General features: G+C 64.4%; 1 protein-coding gene across 4 annotated transcripts in view; it reads left to right on the plus strand.

The window, feature by feature from the left end:
• The window catches only part of MROH1 (maestro heat like repeat family member 1), a 41,426-nt gene extending 27,315 nt beyond the window's left edge, over positions 1-14,111 (plus strand). For all 4 annotated transcript variants that reach the window (XM_068668195.1, XM_068668197.1, XM_068668196.1 and 1 more), the window contains 9 exons: positions 4,169-4,306; positions 5,872-5,986; positions 7,809-7,955; positions 9,623-9,811; positions 10,425-10,577; positions 10,704-10,838; positions 11,046-11,148; positions 12,061-12,126; positions 13,564-14,111. In XM_068668195.1, the coding sequence (XP_068524296.1) occupies positions 4,169-4,306; positions 5,872-5,986; positions 7,809-7,955; positions 9,623-9,811; positions 10,425-10,577; positions 10,704-10,838; positions 11,046-11,148; positions 12,061-12,126; positions 13,564-13,649 (1,132 nt within the window). In that variant the 3' untranslated portion in view covers positions 13,650-14,111. The remainder of the gene's footprint in view (positions 1-4,168; positions 4,307-5,871; positions 5,987-7,808; positions 7,956-9,622; positions 9,812-10,424; positions 10,578-10,703; positions 10,839-11,045; positions 11,149-12,060; positions 12,127-13,563) is intronic.
• The last annotated feature ends 1,804 nt before the right edge of the window (positions 14,112-15,915 follow it).

The raw sequence follows: 15,915 nt of genomic DNA on the forward strand, positions 1-15,915 counted from the left end.
GGGTGGCAGGGATCCCGGTGGCAGTGCAGCTCCCTTTCCTGTGCAGGGCTCATGTCAGCACTTGCTGGGCCGCGTGGCTTGGGCTTCTCTCCTTGGTCTCTGCGTGATCCCAGCTTGAGCAAAACCTGGGCAGTTTGGTTTCCCCCAGCCCAGACCATGCCCAGTGCTGACATTTCATCATCAGGGGCTGTGCAAGCAGCTCTCACAGGGCAGCAGAGAGCCAAAGGGTGCCCCCCTGGGTGTGGGGGCAGCGGGAGCCCCATCCTGCTGGGGCAGAGGGTTTGGTGCCGGCTCGCCAGCCCCTGCCTGCGCCCTGCCCGGCTCAATCCTGGTGCTCCTGCCCCTCTGAGCAGTGCCGGGGCTGCTCTGCTCTCCTGCACCTCTGGGCTGTGCCAGGACAAGGAGCAGGGCTCGTATCTGCAGCCCATGGAGCTGGCGTGGATGCGAGCACCATGCACGGCACTCATCCCATCCCTCCGACAGCTCGTGTGCCACGGCAGCCCTGCCATCGTGGCTCTGGGTGCCCTCATCCTGCTGCAAAGGGTCTGGATGATGAGAACTGCTCGCGCTTGCTTTAAAGCACTTTAAATCCATGCAGATGCCAGGGTCAAGCCCGTGTCCGAGGCAGCAGCAGCAGGAGGTGCTGCAGCACGGCCGAGCCCGCCAGGCCCTGGGTCGGCTCGGTGTCTGGAGACTCCCCTGCGGGAGGAGGCTGTGCCCTGCTTTGCAGGCTTGGTTTTCTTACAGGCTATTATTAGCCCTGGGGGAAAAAAAACAAAGCCTGGAGGAGCGCACGGGGACACCAAACGCAGTGGCGGGGAGTTGAAAGGGCTCTGGCGTGGCTCGCCAGTTCATTCGTCAAGTCCCAAGGGCGCGGAGCTGTGCTGAGCAATCCCCTCCGTCTGCTGGGCACCATCGCGCAAAGCTCCCGCTCGCTCCGAGGGGGACTTTTCCAGCCCGGAGATGTGATGAGTGGAAACAGGTTGTTGTGCTGGATGGCAGGGCTGCTATCTGATTAGCATTTTATTTAGACCACATGTTAGGACTGAATTAAACGAACCTGATGCGTCGGAGGAGAGGGCTGGAGCGCGCCTTGCCCCGCCGCCGTGCCTGTGCCCGTGGTGCTGGCAGCTCCCCGCACCCGTGGCGCTCATCCTGTCCCCTCGGGGCATTTCTTTGGGGTCTTCACGCAGAGCCCCGGGCCCGGAGCGGACACCCCTGCTTCCTCTGTGGCTTTGGGTTGTGCGTCCAGAACTGTCTGTTCTCGTCGCGCTCTTCCCCGTTAACGACTCCTGGAAGAGAGGCACGGGCAGATCCCAGCCAGACCCCGCACCAGAGCCGCGAGCAGGACTTAAGGAAACTTGAAGCAACTGGTTGCCTCCCAGGGAAGGAGGCGTCGGAGCCAGGAACCGCTGCTCTTCCTCCAGCAGTGTCTGGGCTACGAGCAGTGCTCGGGACGCAGACCAGGACGCGCTGAGTTATTGCCGTGGCCGCTCCTCCAGCGTTTGGGCTGGCCGAGCCCGCGTGCCCCCCGGCCGTGGCTTCAGTTCCTGTCCACGTGCACTCCTCTGATCCCGAGAGAGAGCCTTTGGGGTGAGAAAAGCTGATGTGCTGGCGAGGAAACGGGGGGCAGGCAGCAGCTCCTGGGTACCCGTGTCGCTGGCAGCAGCGGTGCAGGAAGGGGAGAGCCCCCATCGTGTCCCCGCAGCCCGCGGGGAGGCAGCCTTCCTCCTCCTCTTCCTCCTCCATCTCAGTGCCCAGCAGGGTACCCGGCTTGGTCCAGGGCTTGCTGGGCGAAGCGGGGAGGCCGGTGCTGGGGGGGTGCCCTGGCCACTGTCACCACCAGGGCTCCTCTGAGCGGGGGCGTCCTGGTGACGCTCGCCCTGCTCCATCGGCACCCGGCCACCCCGCTGCTGGACGCGGTGTCTGTGCTCAGGAAGGAAAACTGCCCTCGTTGCAGCTCCCCAGGCTGTGCCCGTGCTGGGTTTCTCGGTGCTGTTTTTCAAGTCCTGGGTGCTGCCCTGGCTGCCCCCTGCTCCCTCGGGGCTCTGGGTTCGGGAGGTGCTGGGGCCGGGGGCAGGGGCCAGCAGGCTGCTCTCGGGGCCGCGCGGCGGCTGCGTGGGTGCAGGCAGGTAGCTGGGGCCATGAAGTCATCGCTGATGGATGGAGGGGGAAGAGGCTTTGTCCAACGCGCGGAGCAAGCGCCGAGATGTGAAATTCCAGCCTCGTCCCAGGAGCTGGTTACAATATCAAAGCAATTTCCTGTCCGCGTTCTGAGTTCTGAGTCTCCATGATACTTAAATGCCAAAGAGAGATGGTAAAGGTGAATATGATAGCTTGGCAGGAAAAGGGGTTTGGAAGACACAGGCTTTTGTTGGAAAGGAAGGAAGTGTCTATAGGACACGGTGGAAAAAGCAAAGCCTGCGAGCGAGCGCTGGGGCCGGGCCGTGCCGCAGGAGCCGCCCCGCGCCGCGGTGGCTCGCTGGCCACGGGCTCCCGGCCCCGCTGCGGTGACACCGAGCCAGGAGCTCGTGGGGAGGCTCGAGGGGAGCGGGGGCCTGGCTGGGTGGTGGCCCCCGAGAGCCAGCAGTGGGCTGGGGCCGTGCCCTCGCCTCTTGGACCTCATCCGTAGCCACGGAGCTGGTGGGAAGGTCCCTGGACCTCGCTGGGCTCTGTCCTCTGGAAAAATCCCACCGAGGCTTTCCTGGGCAAAGCCACAGCTTCACCTGCGTGCACACGAAGCGCTGAGGCTTGTGCAGGTTTCCTGCAGTGCAGGAGCGCGGGGCTGGGCAGAGGTAGGGGCACGGACCTGCTGGGCACCAGCACAGGTTGTCGCTGCGGCTGCTCCGATCGTGGCTGGAGGTGGTCTCTGGGTGGTGGTGGTCTCTGGGTGGTGGATACTCCAGCCTCAGGTTTTATTTAATTAGCAGCTAATTTCTTGTTGTCCTGGAGCCTTCGTGGTGCAGGGATGCTCGGAGCTCGTGGTGGGGCTCTCCTCCAGCCCAGGCTTTGCACAGAGCTGAGCGAGCTGGCTCGGCACGCGGTGCTGGTGCTGCTTTTCCATTTCCATCACTGCCGGGTCCAGCTGGATGTTCCTCCGAGGGTGTCTGTGGGCTCTCCCGGATGGGTTTTGTGGTGCAGACATCAGGCTTGGGCATCACCCACACCACCGTGCAGGGCTGTGAGGGCAGCGTGGGACCGGGCAGCTTCTGCTGGGGCTCGTGGCGGGTGCTGGGTGGCTGCAGATGGAGAGGTCCTCGTGCCGAGGAGCAAAGCAACCCTGCTCCGTGCTCCGTGCTTGTCTCCTTCCCTGCTCCTGGTGCATTGCCCTGGGCAGATGCTCAGCTTTGGCCCTTGGTGATGCTCTGCTTGGCAAATGCATCCTCGAGGCGCTTGTCCCTGGGGACCCCCAGACCTGGCTGCTGTGCGGGGTGCTGACAAGTGCAGAGCCACCAGGCGCTCCAGGTCTGGCTGTGGTGGGGTTTTCCATGCATGCGGTGGGTGAGCGCTTATTTTCCATCCTCATTCTCAAATCTGGACTCAGGAGAGCAGAGATGGCATGTCCTGTGTTAAGGGGGGCTGTGGTGTCCTGCCGCAGAGCCCTGGGGTGCCCGTGCCCCGAGCCCTGTCCCTACACGTCCCCGTCCCTCGTCACCGCAGCCCAGCCCTCTCCTTCCAGAAGCCAAACTCGCAGGCGCCCGAGCCATAAGCTGAGAGACCGTTGTGCTGAGACACCCTTCCTAAATCATGTTTTCTTCATGTGTGTGGTAAATACATTCCTCTTGCTCATATTGAAGGCTAAGATTTATCCATTACTTATATTTGTTTTGTTTTGACAGGATAATGTATGGCTCCCATATGTTGCTCTGTGCTCGCAGCAAAATAATCCCCACCTATAAAATATTAATGCAAAAAAAAACCCTCCGTAAAGCAGTTCTGGACTTCTTTACTTTTCAGCCTATTGTCTTGGATCACTTTAATGGCAAATGTCACGGTGCAAATGGAAGTAGCCGTGAGTTATGGCTTCGTCTCGCTCCAGCTGAAGCTCGCTCGGTCCTCGGGTGCCTCGGCACCGGCCCCTGTCCCGGTGCTGCCGCGTGCCGGGCTCGCCCCTTGGGCCACAGGCAGCTCGTGCCATGGTGTGATGGCACAGTGTTTCTCTCCCCAGCTGCGCCGTGGAGACGCTGAAGGTGATGCTGGCCCGGGGCGGCAGCGAGGCGGTCACCAAGGCCGTGGGCAGCGCCGGCGGCTGGGACCTGATGGCGAGTCCGGAGAGGCACCACGACGGCATCGCCGTGCTGGCCGGGTGAGACGCGCTGCTCCCGATGCTTCTGCTCCGGCACCGGTGGCGGCGTGGCCATGGGGGGACCGGGTGCTCTGCGTCCCGGGGCAGCCGCGACGCTTCGCAGCCCACGGAGGGTCCCCAGGGGTTCCCGGGGGTCAGGGTGGGACTGTGGTGGGGTGGCCGGGCCCAGGCCCCGTGCGCTGGGGGTGACTCACTGTCAGCTCTGTCCCGCCCCACGCCTGGAGGTCAGAGCAGGGGGAAAGTGCTCGTTAGTGCTGTGATTAACCCCGGCACTCACCGCCGGGGGGGCGGGAGCGTGGACGGGCGCCAAGGGCTGAGCGGCGGTGCCGGGAGCGCGGTCGGGCTGGATGCAGCCCATGGCTCAGCTCCCGGGGGGCCGAGCACCCCCCGCGCCTGGTGCCCATCGCCACGGCTCGCCAGGAGGCTGGGGCTCATCAGTAAAACCTCTGCGGGTCTCAGCTGCTTGGCTGAGCTTGTGGAGGCTGCAAACGAAGGTGTGAGGGATACTGAACGGTTTGGGATGGATTTTCTTTTTTTTGGTGCTGCTGCGCGTGCCGAGGGCGCTGGGGCCGTGCTGGCGCTGCAGCACCCGCAGGGACGGCCCCGGCCCCGGTCCCTGGTTCAGCTCGGGACTCCGCTGTCCCTCCACCCAGCGTGGTTAATAGCTCTTGGACGGCTGAGGAGGAGACGACCGGTTTGGGATTTTCCAGCGTTCACAAAAATGCTTTATTGAGCCTCCCGAACGCTCGTGTGTCTCATCCCAAACAAAACCCGGCCCTCCCGGCCAAGCTTTGCTGGAGCGGCCGCTGCGGCCACGGTGCCCGGCGGGGGCTCGGAGCTGGGTCCCCCCCATGGCTTGTCCCCAGGCGGTGGCAGGGGGGAGGTGGTGGTGAGGGGCTGTGCTGTGCCCATCCAAGCAAGCAAAGCTGCGGGCAGGAGATGCCTCGCTGCACGGTGCAGGACGGGTTCCATGTTTGTCACCTCGTCAGCAGCCCCATGGGGACGGGACGGAGCTGGGGTTGGGTGCAGGGCCGGGTTTGAGTCGGGGCAGCGTGGGTCACCCTGCCAGCAGCCCCTGGGCATGGACACGAGGATGGATGTGTGTTGGGAGGATGTGGAACTGTTAGGGGTTCGTCCAGGCTGCGGCTGCTGCAGGGCACGGGGATACAGACAGAGGGTGGGGGCTGCCAGGGCCCCCAGTGCCTGTGTGGCACTGCTGGGGTGAGGGGAGCTGCCCACAGGGCTCGGAGCTGCCTGTGTTTTGTCTGCCCGTCCTGCTGGCCCCACAGGAGCTGTTGGCAGAGGCACACGGTGGGCACCCACCCGCTGACACCCCCATGGTGCGGGGCTCGGTGCCAGCGCCTCACCGCGCTCTGTGCCCGCAGCCCCAGGGACCCGCGAGCAGGAGTCCCGTGGTTCCTGGCCACCAGTGACCCCAGTGCTGTAGGTCTGGGAGCTGGTTTGTTCCCAGTGCTGGGTTCCCTTCCTCTTGCTGCCGAATTTTGCCCTGTCTGTGGGTGCCAAGCCCGTCCCAGTGTGGGTGACGCGGCCCCTTCTGCCCGCAGCGCCATGGCACGCCACGCCGGGCCCAGGCTGCCCCTGATCGTCAAGAACCTCGTCCCGACGCTGAGCAGCGTGTTCGACAGCCAGAGGATCACCACCACGGCCTTCTTCGCCGAGGTGAGCAGGGGAGGTGGCTGCTCCCGTCTGCCTGTCCGTCCGTCTGTCTGCCTGTCTGTCTGTCCGTGCCTCCGCACGCGGCACGGCGCACGCGGCACGGCGCAGCCGCGAGCTGTCCTCCCCGGCTTCCCGACCCTCTCTGGCAGAGGGGATGGCAGAGAAGCGCGTGCAGGAGGCCAACTCTGAACGCATCCCCGCAGTGAGCCAGCAAGCCATAACTCCCTCCTTACGTAGCACCTTAAGGAATGAGGTGACTCAAGTCCTTTCCTCCGGCGCGGGGCAGCGCGGCCAAGCAGACGGTAACCCTAGCTGCGCGCACATACCACCTTACAGCCCTGGGCCACTCGAGGAGTGTTTGTTACATAAAGGAGCACCTCATGCCAACAATGCAGGGCTATATCCCCGCTTATAAACCACCTTTTAAATTCTCAGCTGCTTAAGCAGCCTGGGATTAAGGCACTGTTTTTATTTTCTGTTTGGCTGGGGGAGCTGACGGCCCTGCTCTTGGATCCCGTCCCAGAATCTGCTTTAGTTTTGGAGTGTGGTTGGCTCTCTGAATCCTTAAAGGGTTTAAAATAGCAGTTTTGCCTCACCATGGAGCTGGAGGGGAAGGAAGCAAATGCCTGTGTCTCCCTCTCTCAAAACTGATGAGGTGAGAGCTCAGTCCCTTTTCTCGCAGCCGTGCCAGTGACGGAGATGACAGAGTGGAAGCCAGGAGGGGAACGGCCACGGGGCTGTGGCAGCGGGGACCTGCGGCACCAGGCAGGGTCTGGGTGCTGCAGCCTCCGTGCCTTCATCCTCTGTGCCTTCAGCCTCCTCACCAGCTCCGCAGGCGCTGGGCAGAGGCGCTGAGCGCTGCCCTGGGATGCCCCGGGTTAAGGGGCTGGATAAGGGGCTCGGTGCCAGCCCCGAGGGCAGCTCTGGGGGGTGCTGGCAGCCCCTCGCTTGCAGCCAGCAGCTCCCCCACGTCGGGCTGTGGGTGCTGTGCCTGGTGCCGGGGGGTCCCCGGGGGTCCCAGCATCCAGGAGCCTGGAGCAGCCCCGGGGAGCCCCAGTGTGGCCCTCGCAGGTCGTTAACCCCAGCGTGCCCCTCCTGCGCGGGGCTGGCGCCGACCCTGCCGCTGCAGGCAATTAACGGCCTCCCCAATTAATGGCCTCCCCAGTTAACGGCCCCCCCAGCTCGCTGGGGACGAGCCCCGTGCTGCTCCCTGGATCCTGTCCACGTCCACGCGTGGCTCTCCCCTCATCCCCAGTGATGGGGTCAGGAGGAGAGGAGCCCCATCGGCTCCATCCAGCCGGGGGTCCCGAATCACCCCCCCAGCTCAGTGCCTCCGAGCGCCCCCAGGGCTCAGCACGGCTCTCCAGGAGCTCTGGCGCTGAGGATGCTCCCAGTGCCGTGCTGCTCGGCCACCACACAGCCTGGAGGGATGTGCTTCAGCCCTGCAGGGAGCCCGAGCTCTTCCTCACTGCCCTCAGCTCACCCCAGAGGTGGTCTCGCACCTCGGTCCTGCTCCGGAGGGGCGCATTTGGGTCCCTCCTGGCTGTGCTGCGTCATCCATCCCTGGGGGTCCTTGGCTCACGTGTTACAAATCACGGCAGGATCCCCAGATCTGAGCACCCTGTGGGGTATGAGGGCTGTCCCTCATCACGTCTGGATGACCTGAGCGTGGAGTTTGGGGTCTGAGAGAACTGGGGACAAACCAAGGCTGCCCTGGGCTCTTTCCCGGTGTAATGGGATAAGAGCACCTGAATCAGAGGCATCAGCTCCCTTGTGGTTTGCGGGGTTAGTGTCCTGTCACCGCTGATGTTCTCTCCTGCTTCAGCTCCTTAATAGCAACGTGGTGAATGACCTGATGCTGCTGGAGACCGTGATGGACAACATGACGGGGAGGCAGAAGGACCCCTGCCTGCTGGTGCGCATGCTGGCTCTCCGGGGGCTGGGCAACATCTCCTCGGGGTCACCAGAAAAGGTGAGAGCAAACCCCGTGGCACGCTGCCTGAGCCCTTTTGGGGCTGGGGTGCGATGCGGGGGGAGAAGGGGGTGCGCAGCCCCCTCTGATACCATCAGGGATTTTGGATTTTTCAGCCCTGTCCTTGCCCTGCTGGTGGCACCTCCAAAACCAAGGAGGGGACCGCGCTGTGCACCTCCCTGTCCTGTCGCTGTCGTAGGCAGGCACGGTGGGACTGGTGCAGACCCCCAGCTGCTCTGGGATGTGTCTGTAAAAAAAAAAAACCTGGTTTGGAGGAGAGTGTGGCAGCCGTCGGGGGTCTGCTGGCCCAAGCAGGGGTCGAGCTGTGGGGCCACCCCCAGCAGCAGCAGCAGCAGCGCGCCTGCGGGAGCCGTGTCGGCCCGCTGCCCTTTCTGCTTCCTGCTGCTCCGGTGTCTTTACCAGCTGATGAATGGATCCTTAAATGCAGTTATCTCCTGTCCCGACGGTGGGATTCAGGCAGCCCAGAATTAGTTTTCCAGATCTCCAAAGTGCTGTGGTCGGGGCAGCTCACTCCGGAGGCGCGTCCGCTGGGGTGCAGGGACGGGATGCTCCGTGTCCACTGCTTTTTGCTGGGGACCTGCAGTCACAGCTCCATCCCATGAGGTTCCAGGCTCAGCTGTGGCTGGGACGTGGCTGCTCGGCCCCGTTCCTGCCCATCAGGTGTGGGATTGCTGCAGTGCATCCTGCACCGGGCTGCCTGCGCTCTGCCTACCTGGTCCCCAGGAGCAGCAGCGTGGGGCTTGGCGGGCGTCTGCTCCGTGCTGTGCCAAACCCTGGGAAGGGGTCACGGGCAGGCAAATACCCCACTGTGAGCTGCCACGAAAATAAAAGCAGCTGCTAAAAATACCGTCCTGCTGCTGCAGCCTGGGCAGAGCTGCTGATAGCGCCTGATGCTCCGGTCTGCGGGAGCCGCAGCGCTGCTGTGGGCAGCGGTTGGGAAGCAGGAGGTGAGCAGGAGGATGAGGAGGGCTGCGGTGAGCCTCCTACAACGCAGGCAGGAGCAGTGATGATCTGTTGCTGCCTTCCCTGCTGCATCCTGGAGCAATGCAGACCGGTGCAGCTGGGCAGGCTCAGGGCAGTCCCTTCCTGCACGTCCCCGTGGCGCAGGGTCGTGACGCGTTGTTCGTCCCCAGCCGTGCTCCATGAGCTGCACCGGGCAGCACAGCCTGATTTACAAAGCTGAGTGCTCAGAATTAAGCGATGGCAGACTCGGTGTGGCTTAGGCAAACTTAATTTCCCCCTTTGCTGCGTGTGCAGCTCTAATTGCTCAGCGAAATGCTGCGCCGGGAGGGGACGTGGTGCCTGCGGTGAGCAGTTGCCACGTGCCTGTGCCGACGACGCACTGCGCTCGGCAGCTGTAATTTAATTTAATTCCAGCTCCTCCTCGCTGGAAGCGAGGTTGAGGCAGGAGCTCGCTGCAGGGCACTGCTCGGTGATCAGGTCACTGACTTTGGGAATGCTGCACTTGGCTCGTCCTGCTTTAAGGAATCACCCTGGGTTAGCGGGCCGGGTCCCCCGCCTGGTGCTGGTGCCGTGCCACAACGTGGGCACAACAGAGCCCGTCCTGACCCCTGGGGGTGGCCGAGCAGGGCCGTGTCCCTGCCAGGCTGCCCCACAGCAGCGCTCCTCTCCTGCTGCCCTTGCAGGTACGGAAGCACGGGGCCAAGCTGCTGGCATCCATGGTCAATGGCATGGACGACAAAGACGACCCCCACAACCTGGTTGCGCTCGAGGCCATGTCCAGTCTCTCCAAGCTCCTGGATCACTTGGAGGAGAGAGACATCCAGTCCATGCTCCTCCACATCGCCATCAGGATCCGACCCTTCTTCGACAGCGTAAGGGAGCCTGGGGACAGAGCTTGTGCCTTGGTCCTGTCTAAAGCGGCTCGTCCGATGAGCCAGGGCACGCGTGGCAGATGGGTGTCTCTGGGGAGGGCAGCAGGGTCCAGGCTGTGCTCCGTGGGTGCTGGGGGACAGGAGGGGTCCAGGTCTCTGCATGGCTCTGCCCCGCAATATTTCGCTGCCCTCAGTGGTCTGTGCATTCCCCAAACCCCTCCAGCATCACCTCCAGTTCCACCAGTGCACGGAGCGATCCGAGCGCAGGATCCTGCCCCCAGCTGCTCCGGTGCCACCTGCGGGGAGCACCCCAGCCCCTGCAGCACCGTGCTGTCTGTGGGGGCTCCCGTGGCTCTCCCCAGCCTGAACCAAACCACAGCCAGGTGTTACCCAGCCCCTGTCCCAGCCGTGCACCCCCCAGGCAGGCAGAGCTGGACCTGGCACGGAGACCCCCATCCCTGAGCCCTCAGTGCCCCCTGGGTCTCCTTTCTTTGGGACTCTGGTGCAGGCAGTGGCTGGAATTGGGGATGTAGAGGCAGGATGTTGTGCTGCTGGGGAGTCACCAGGGGAAGGGCTGAATTCACCCCAAATCCTGCTCGCCCCCCGCCTGCAGGAGCAGCCCGACCTCCGCCAGTCATCCATCGTGCTCTTTGGCAACCTGACCAAGTTCAGCGAGGAAGACTGCGAGGCTTTCTTCGAGCAGATCCTGAACGGGCTGGTAACGCTGCTGCTGCACCTCCAGGACCCCAAGCCTGAGGTGGTCAAGGTGAGTACCCCGCTGCCCACCACGGGCACCAGGGAGCCCCCCCCAGCTTGGGGTACCGGCCTGGGGTGGCCACGAGGCGCTGAGCCCCCTGGCACACGCCGCAGCCTCCCCCTCTCTGTGCCACAGGCCTGCAAGTTTGCTCTGCGCATGTGTGGCCCCAACATGGGCTGCGAGGGGCTCTGCGACATGTTCCTGAACCACCTGCGGGAGGACAGGAGCCTGCACTACGGGGAGTTCATGAACAACGTCTGCAAGCACCTGGTGAGCGCAGCCAGAGCACGCGGTGCCGGCGCTGGGGCTGCCAAATGGGATCCTCGGGGTCCTGCCCAGTGCCCCTGTGTCCTTATGGGGACGTTCCCCCTCCCAGCCCAGTGTCCTGGGGGATGCTCAGCCTGCCCAGCACCTCTGGGCTTCCAGGAGATGGTGGCAGTGCCCTGCCTGACTCCTCTCCTGCCGCCTCTCCCCCAGATGCAGAGCTACCCGGAGATGCTGAATCGCCTGATTTCAACCAACCTCTTCTACTTCAAGAGCAACTGGGTGGACATCAGGGCGGCTGCGCCGATGTTCATTGGTAAGTCCTGCTCCCAAGCCTCGTGGGTGCAGCGTGGGTCTCTTCCTAAAGGCTGGATGTTGGGGGTGTCCCGGGGAGGCGTTTGGTGCCCGCTCCGCAGGGGGTGCAGCGTCTGCTGTGACAGCCCATGGCCAGGGCACACCGTGGGTCTGGGGGGCACCCACCAGAGGCAGCTCCTGCACAGACCCCGTCCTGCAGCAGTTCCAGCAGCCTTCCTGAGGGCTGCACAGACCTTTGCTGGACCCAGCCCAGCTCGTCCCATCGCTGTAAAGGTTTCCAGCCTCAGCTTGCAGCGCGCGGATGCGGTTACGGTGCGGGGAGCAGCGCGTGTCACTGCTTTATCAGCCAGAGGTGCTGCCTCAGCCCCGTGCTGTCAGCTCGGAGCAGCTCTGAGGTTGTGGCTGAGCCGTGTAACGGGGCAGGGGATTCGAGCAGGAGTCATCCAGCAGCGCTGCTCCCCAACCCCTGCTGTGGCTGCCCCTGGTAAAGTGGGAGCTGCGGATGCACCAAGGGACGCCTGGGCTGCTCCCGAGGCTTCACATCTCTCTTTGGAGCTCCCAGCTCCTTTTTGGGGATGGGGGTAGCAGCCAGCCTTGCTCTTACCCATGTAATTCTGCACGTGGCGTGAGGTTGTGCTGCTTTCAGTGGAGTGCCCAGAAATGATTTAAGCGAGCTGCTGGAGGCAGAGGTGCTGGTGGGAGCCTCCTTAGGGCACACGTTAGCCAGGGCAGCGTGTATACATCACATATTTGGGTCCCCTGTGCGCCCTTGTTGCTGGCTCTGCGTGACTGCACACAACACGTGGACAGCAGGGAGGAGAGACCCGGCACCCTGCGAGCCTCTGTGACCTTCTCTGTCAGATTTGGGGGGTCCCAGTGGAAAAAAAACCCTGACGCTGAGCTCCTTCCTCAGGCTTCCTCGTGCTGCACGTGGACGAAGACCACTGCCAGCAAGTGGACCTGGACCAGCTTATCTCGGGTGAGTCGGTGCCCACAGCTCGCGCTGCCGGGGAGCAGGGGCTGGGGGTTGGAGCCGGAGCCCAGCCCCGTGATTTTGGGCTCCCCGGGCTCCTGCTCCGCTCTCGGGTAACGGGGCCAGGATGAGCCCAGCACCTGCAGGCACAGGGGACCGGGGCTGGCAGGTGAAGGCACAGCCACGAACCAAGCTGTTGGCACGGGGATGCTGCAGCGGGGTGAGGGGGTCCCGGGGAGCCGAGGCTGCAGCCCCCGAGCCCCGACCCCGCGGCACGGCCCCGGTGCTGGCCGGGGGCACCCGCCCTGGGCACCGCCTGCGGCTCGCGTGGCGTTTGCAGCGGCTTAGCGTAAGCAGGAGGGGACTTGCAGCGTTTGTTTGCAATGTGTTAACTGTTAAAAGGCAGAGCTGAGGCTCGTTACGAAGGGCTAATAAAAAGTCAAATTGAAGCTGGTGGCATTTTGGAGCAGAGTTAAGTAATTTTCCTGGATTTCAGGGATTTTTTCCCTGTCACTAGTGACCTCATAGTATATAGTAATGCATGGAAACTTTTGGATCGTTCCAAGGGAGCTTAAAAAACACTAAAAAAGGAAAAACTATCTTTCCGTTGGCTCCCCGAGCCCTTCCAGAAGAAAGAGGCCTGTCTGTTTGAAACAAGTGAAAGATAATCTGCGTGTGTGTGAGTAATAGCTGGAGGGAGCAGGCCTGGCTGGGGCTGCGCGAGCTTCCCGTATTGAGTGGATTAAGCGAGCGGGGGTCCGGGGGGGGGCTTCGGGCTCTCAGATTTACAGCCCCCGCCCCGGGGCACCCCCGCGGCCGAGGCAGGAGGATGCCGCGAGCAGGAAGGGAGCTGGCACATAAATCAGGGGAGCCGCGGGAGCTGGGGGGGGGATTTGGAGGGAGGCGAGGGCTTCTCCTGCGCCGGGTAAACAAGCTACTGGAAAAATATTATTGTACTTTTACTGCTAGGAAAAACTACCTGGATTGTTTTCTTACTACCGGGAGCTGTTCCAGGCATTAGGAAATGGTGCTGATAGGGGGAGGCTTGGCCCGGCCGGCGGCTGCACAGCCGCGCGCGGACCCGCGGAGGCTCGGCACCTGGCTCCAGCCCCAGACCCCCGTGCTGGGGCCCTTCCCCTCCCCGGGGGGGGCTGCAGGAGGGGCCCCCCGGGTCGAGCCCTGACCCCGAGCCCCGGGGCAGGGCCAGGTCTCAGCTCCTGGGGGGGGTCCCAAGAGGATTTAGGGTGCCGCTGCCTCCCCGGGGATGTGCGAGCTGGGGAAGGGGCTGGTGGGGAGCCCCAGGGGGGGCAAAGGGATTTCACCTTTGTGCCCTGGAGGAAAGCCAGGCTGTGGCTTCACCCCGGGCACGGTCCCAGCCTGGGGCCGGGGGGAGCGGCCGTGCCCCCCCAGCCCCCCCACATGTCCCTGCTCTGCTCCTCGCAGCCCTCAACCTGCTCCTGAAGGACCCCGTCCCCGCCGTCCGCATGAAGGTGGCAGAGACCCTGGGCCGCCTCGTCAGGATCCTGTGAGCCCCGGCTCCACCGCAGCAATATTTTGGGGGGTGGGCACTGCCCCCACGTCTTCCCCCATCGGGCACCCCCCCCCGGGGCCCCCCTCGCCCTCCTCCGCGGCAGCTCCATCGTCTTCCTCCGCTCCCCGCAGCCCACGGGAGCCCCCCTGGCCCAGTGCCTCCACTGCTCCCCCTCAGGGCCTGGCTCAGCCGTGGCCCCCCCAGCACCCAAAGGACACCAGGGACGGGACGAGGCTCCGGGGAGGGGGTCCTGGGGGGCAGCTCCCCTTTTCTGCGCAGCCAGGATGGAGCCCGAGCCCTCCGCTGCCTCCCCCCCCTCCCCGTCCCTCCCTGCTGCCCCCCCCCCGATGCTGTAGGCAGGGCCCTGCCCCCCCCCCAGGGCCCCATTCGATGAATGTCACTGTCCCCTCACCACTCGTGTACATAAACTTATTTTTAAATAAAGCTCCTCGCTCCTCAAGGCCCGGTGCTCTGGGAGTCATTGCGGGGTGAAGGGTGGTCCGGCTGCCCCCCCCCCACACACACACTGCTGCCTGGCTCGTTAATTGGGGACATTAATGAGATCCGAGGGGTAGGAGCCCCGTGGTAATGCCTTGTGGGGTGTGCTCGAGCCCTGTCCTCTTGTTTGGGGGGGCTTGTTTGGGGGGGCCCTTCCTTACTCTGCACTTTGGGGCTCAGGTGCTTGCTGTGTGTGTGTAATTGCACATTTCCCTGGCCTTCCCCCCCCCCGTCCCCTTTTCTCCTCCTCTTCCTCTTGGGCTTTGTGTGCATGGAGGGGCTGTGCCAGCCTTTTTTGGGGACAGAACAGGGATTTGACCTTTTTCCACTTGTTCCTGCTCCAGTCCCAGCCCTCCCTTGCCTGGCTCTGGCTGTGGCAGGAGAGAAATTGGGGAGGGGGGGTATCCCCCTGCAGGGGCTGTGGGGCTCTGCCCTCCCCCCAGACACGGGTGGGTGGTGGCTGCAGCCCCCGGGCTGGGACACGGTGACATCCCCAAATTGGGATCCTTGCATCAGGCTCAGCTCCAGCCCAGGGCCCCTCTCTGGGACAATCCCTGGTGCTGTGGGTCCCTGCTGCGGGGGGGGGTCCCGGGGGCCGTGCAGGCAGCCCCCCCCCCCATCAGCGTGGGCCATGGAGGTTCCCGTCCGGTTTCCCCGGCCCCGCACGTGGCCGTCCTGGCACGGTCCCAGCGCTGAGCTCATGCTGGGGATGAGCTCACGGTGGCTGCGGGACCGCAGGGTGCAGAGGGCAGCACGTGGGGGCTCCTCCGCCGGGACTGCTGGGGGGGGGGGGGGCAGCCCCCAGGATGGGGTGAGGTGTGGGGGGACCCCACGGGGGCTGGCTGCTCGCCGTGTCCCTGTGCTGGGGGTCTGGGGCTACGCTGGGGGGTGAAGGGTTGGGGGCACGGTGGCACCGCTGGTGCACGCGGCCCTGGTGCTTTTGGGTCCCTGGGGGCAGTGCCAGGACGGGCAGGGACGCAGGACAACGTGACACGGGTCTGTACCCAAAAATGTTTAATAATAAAGCTCCCCCCACCCCCCAGGAGTCTGTGTGCAGGAGCAGGGCTGCCGTTCCCAGCAGAGCGCAGTGTCCACAGCCACGGGGTGTTGGGGCACGGGGTGGGGGGCACGGGGTGGGGGGCACGGGGTGGGGGCACGCTGGCAGCACCCAGCAGCTACGTGTAAAGCCGGACGGTGCCGTCGGCGCCGGAGGAGAAGACCCAAGGCTGGGTGGGGTGGAAGAGCACATCCAGGACGCCCAGGTCCAAGGTCAGCGCGTGGCCCTTCAGCACCTTGACAGGCACCAGCAGCGGGTTCTGCAGCAGGTCGCTGTGGGGGGAGCGGGGTCAGCGCGGGGCTCTGCCTCCCCCCCGCCACCCCACCCCGGGGTACCCCCCGGAGTCACCCCACAAATGCTGCACGCCCCCTCCCCGTCCCCAAACCCGAGGTGTGGGACAGCCCAGCACCCCCTGCCCCGCAGCCCTGCGCTGCCCCGGGGCTGTGGGAGGACAGGGGACCCCAAAGCAGACCCCAAAGCCCCGGGACCCCCCCACGTACTTGTAGACCATGCCGTGGCACACGATGACCGTCCCGTCGTCCGAGCCCGAGGCGAAGAGCGGGTAGTGCTTGTGGAAGGCCACGCTCCTCAGCGCTTTCTTGTGGTGCCTGCAGAGAGGGGGGGGGTGCTGTCAGGGCGAGGGGGGGGTGCGGGCTGCAGCCCTGTGCATGGCCAAGCTTCACAGACCCCCCCCCCCCCGTGGGCAGCC

This window comes from Anas acuta (assembly GCF_963932015.1).
Source record: "Anas acuta chromosome 2 unlocalized genomic scaffold, bAnaAcu1.1 SUPER_2_unloc_1, whole genome shotgun sequence".
Classification (NCBI taxonomy): Eukaryota; Metazoa; Chordata; class Aves; order Anseriformes; family Anatidae; genus Anas; species Anas acuta.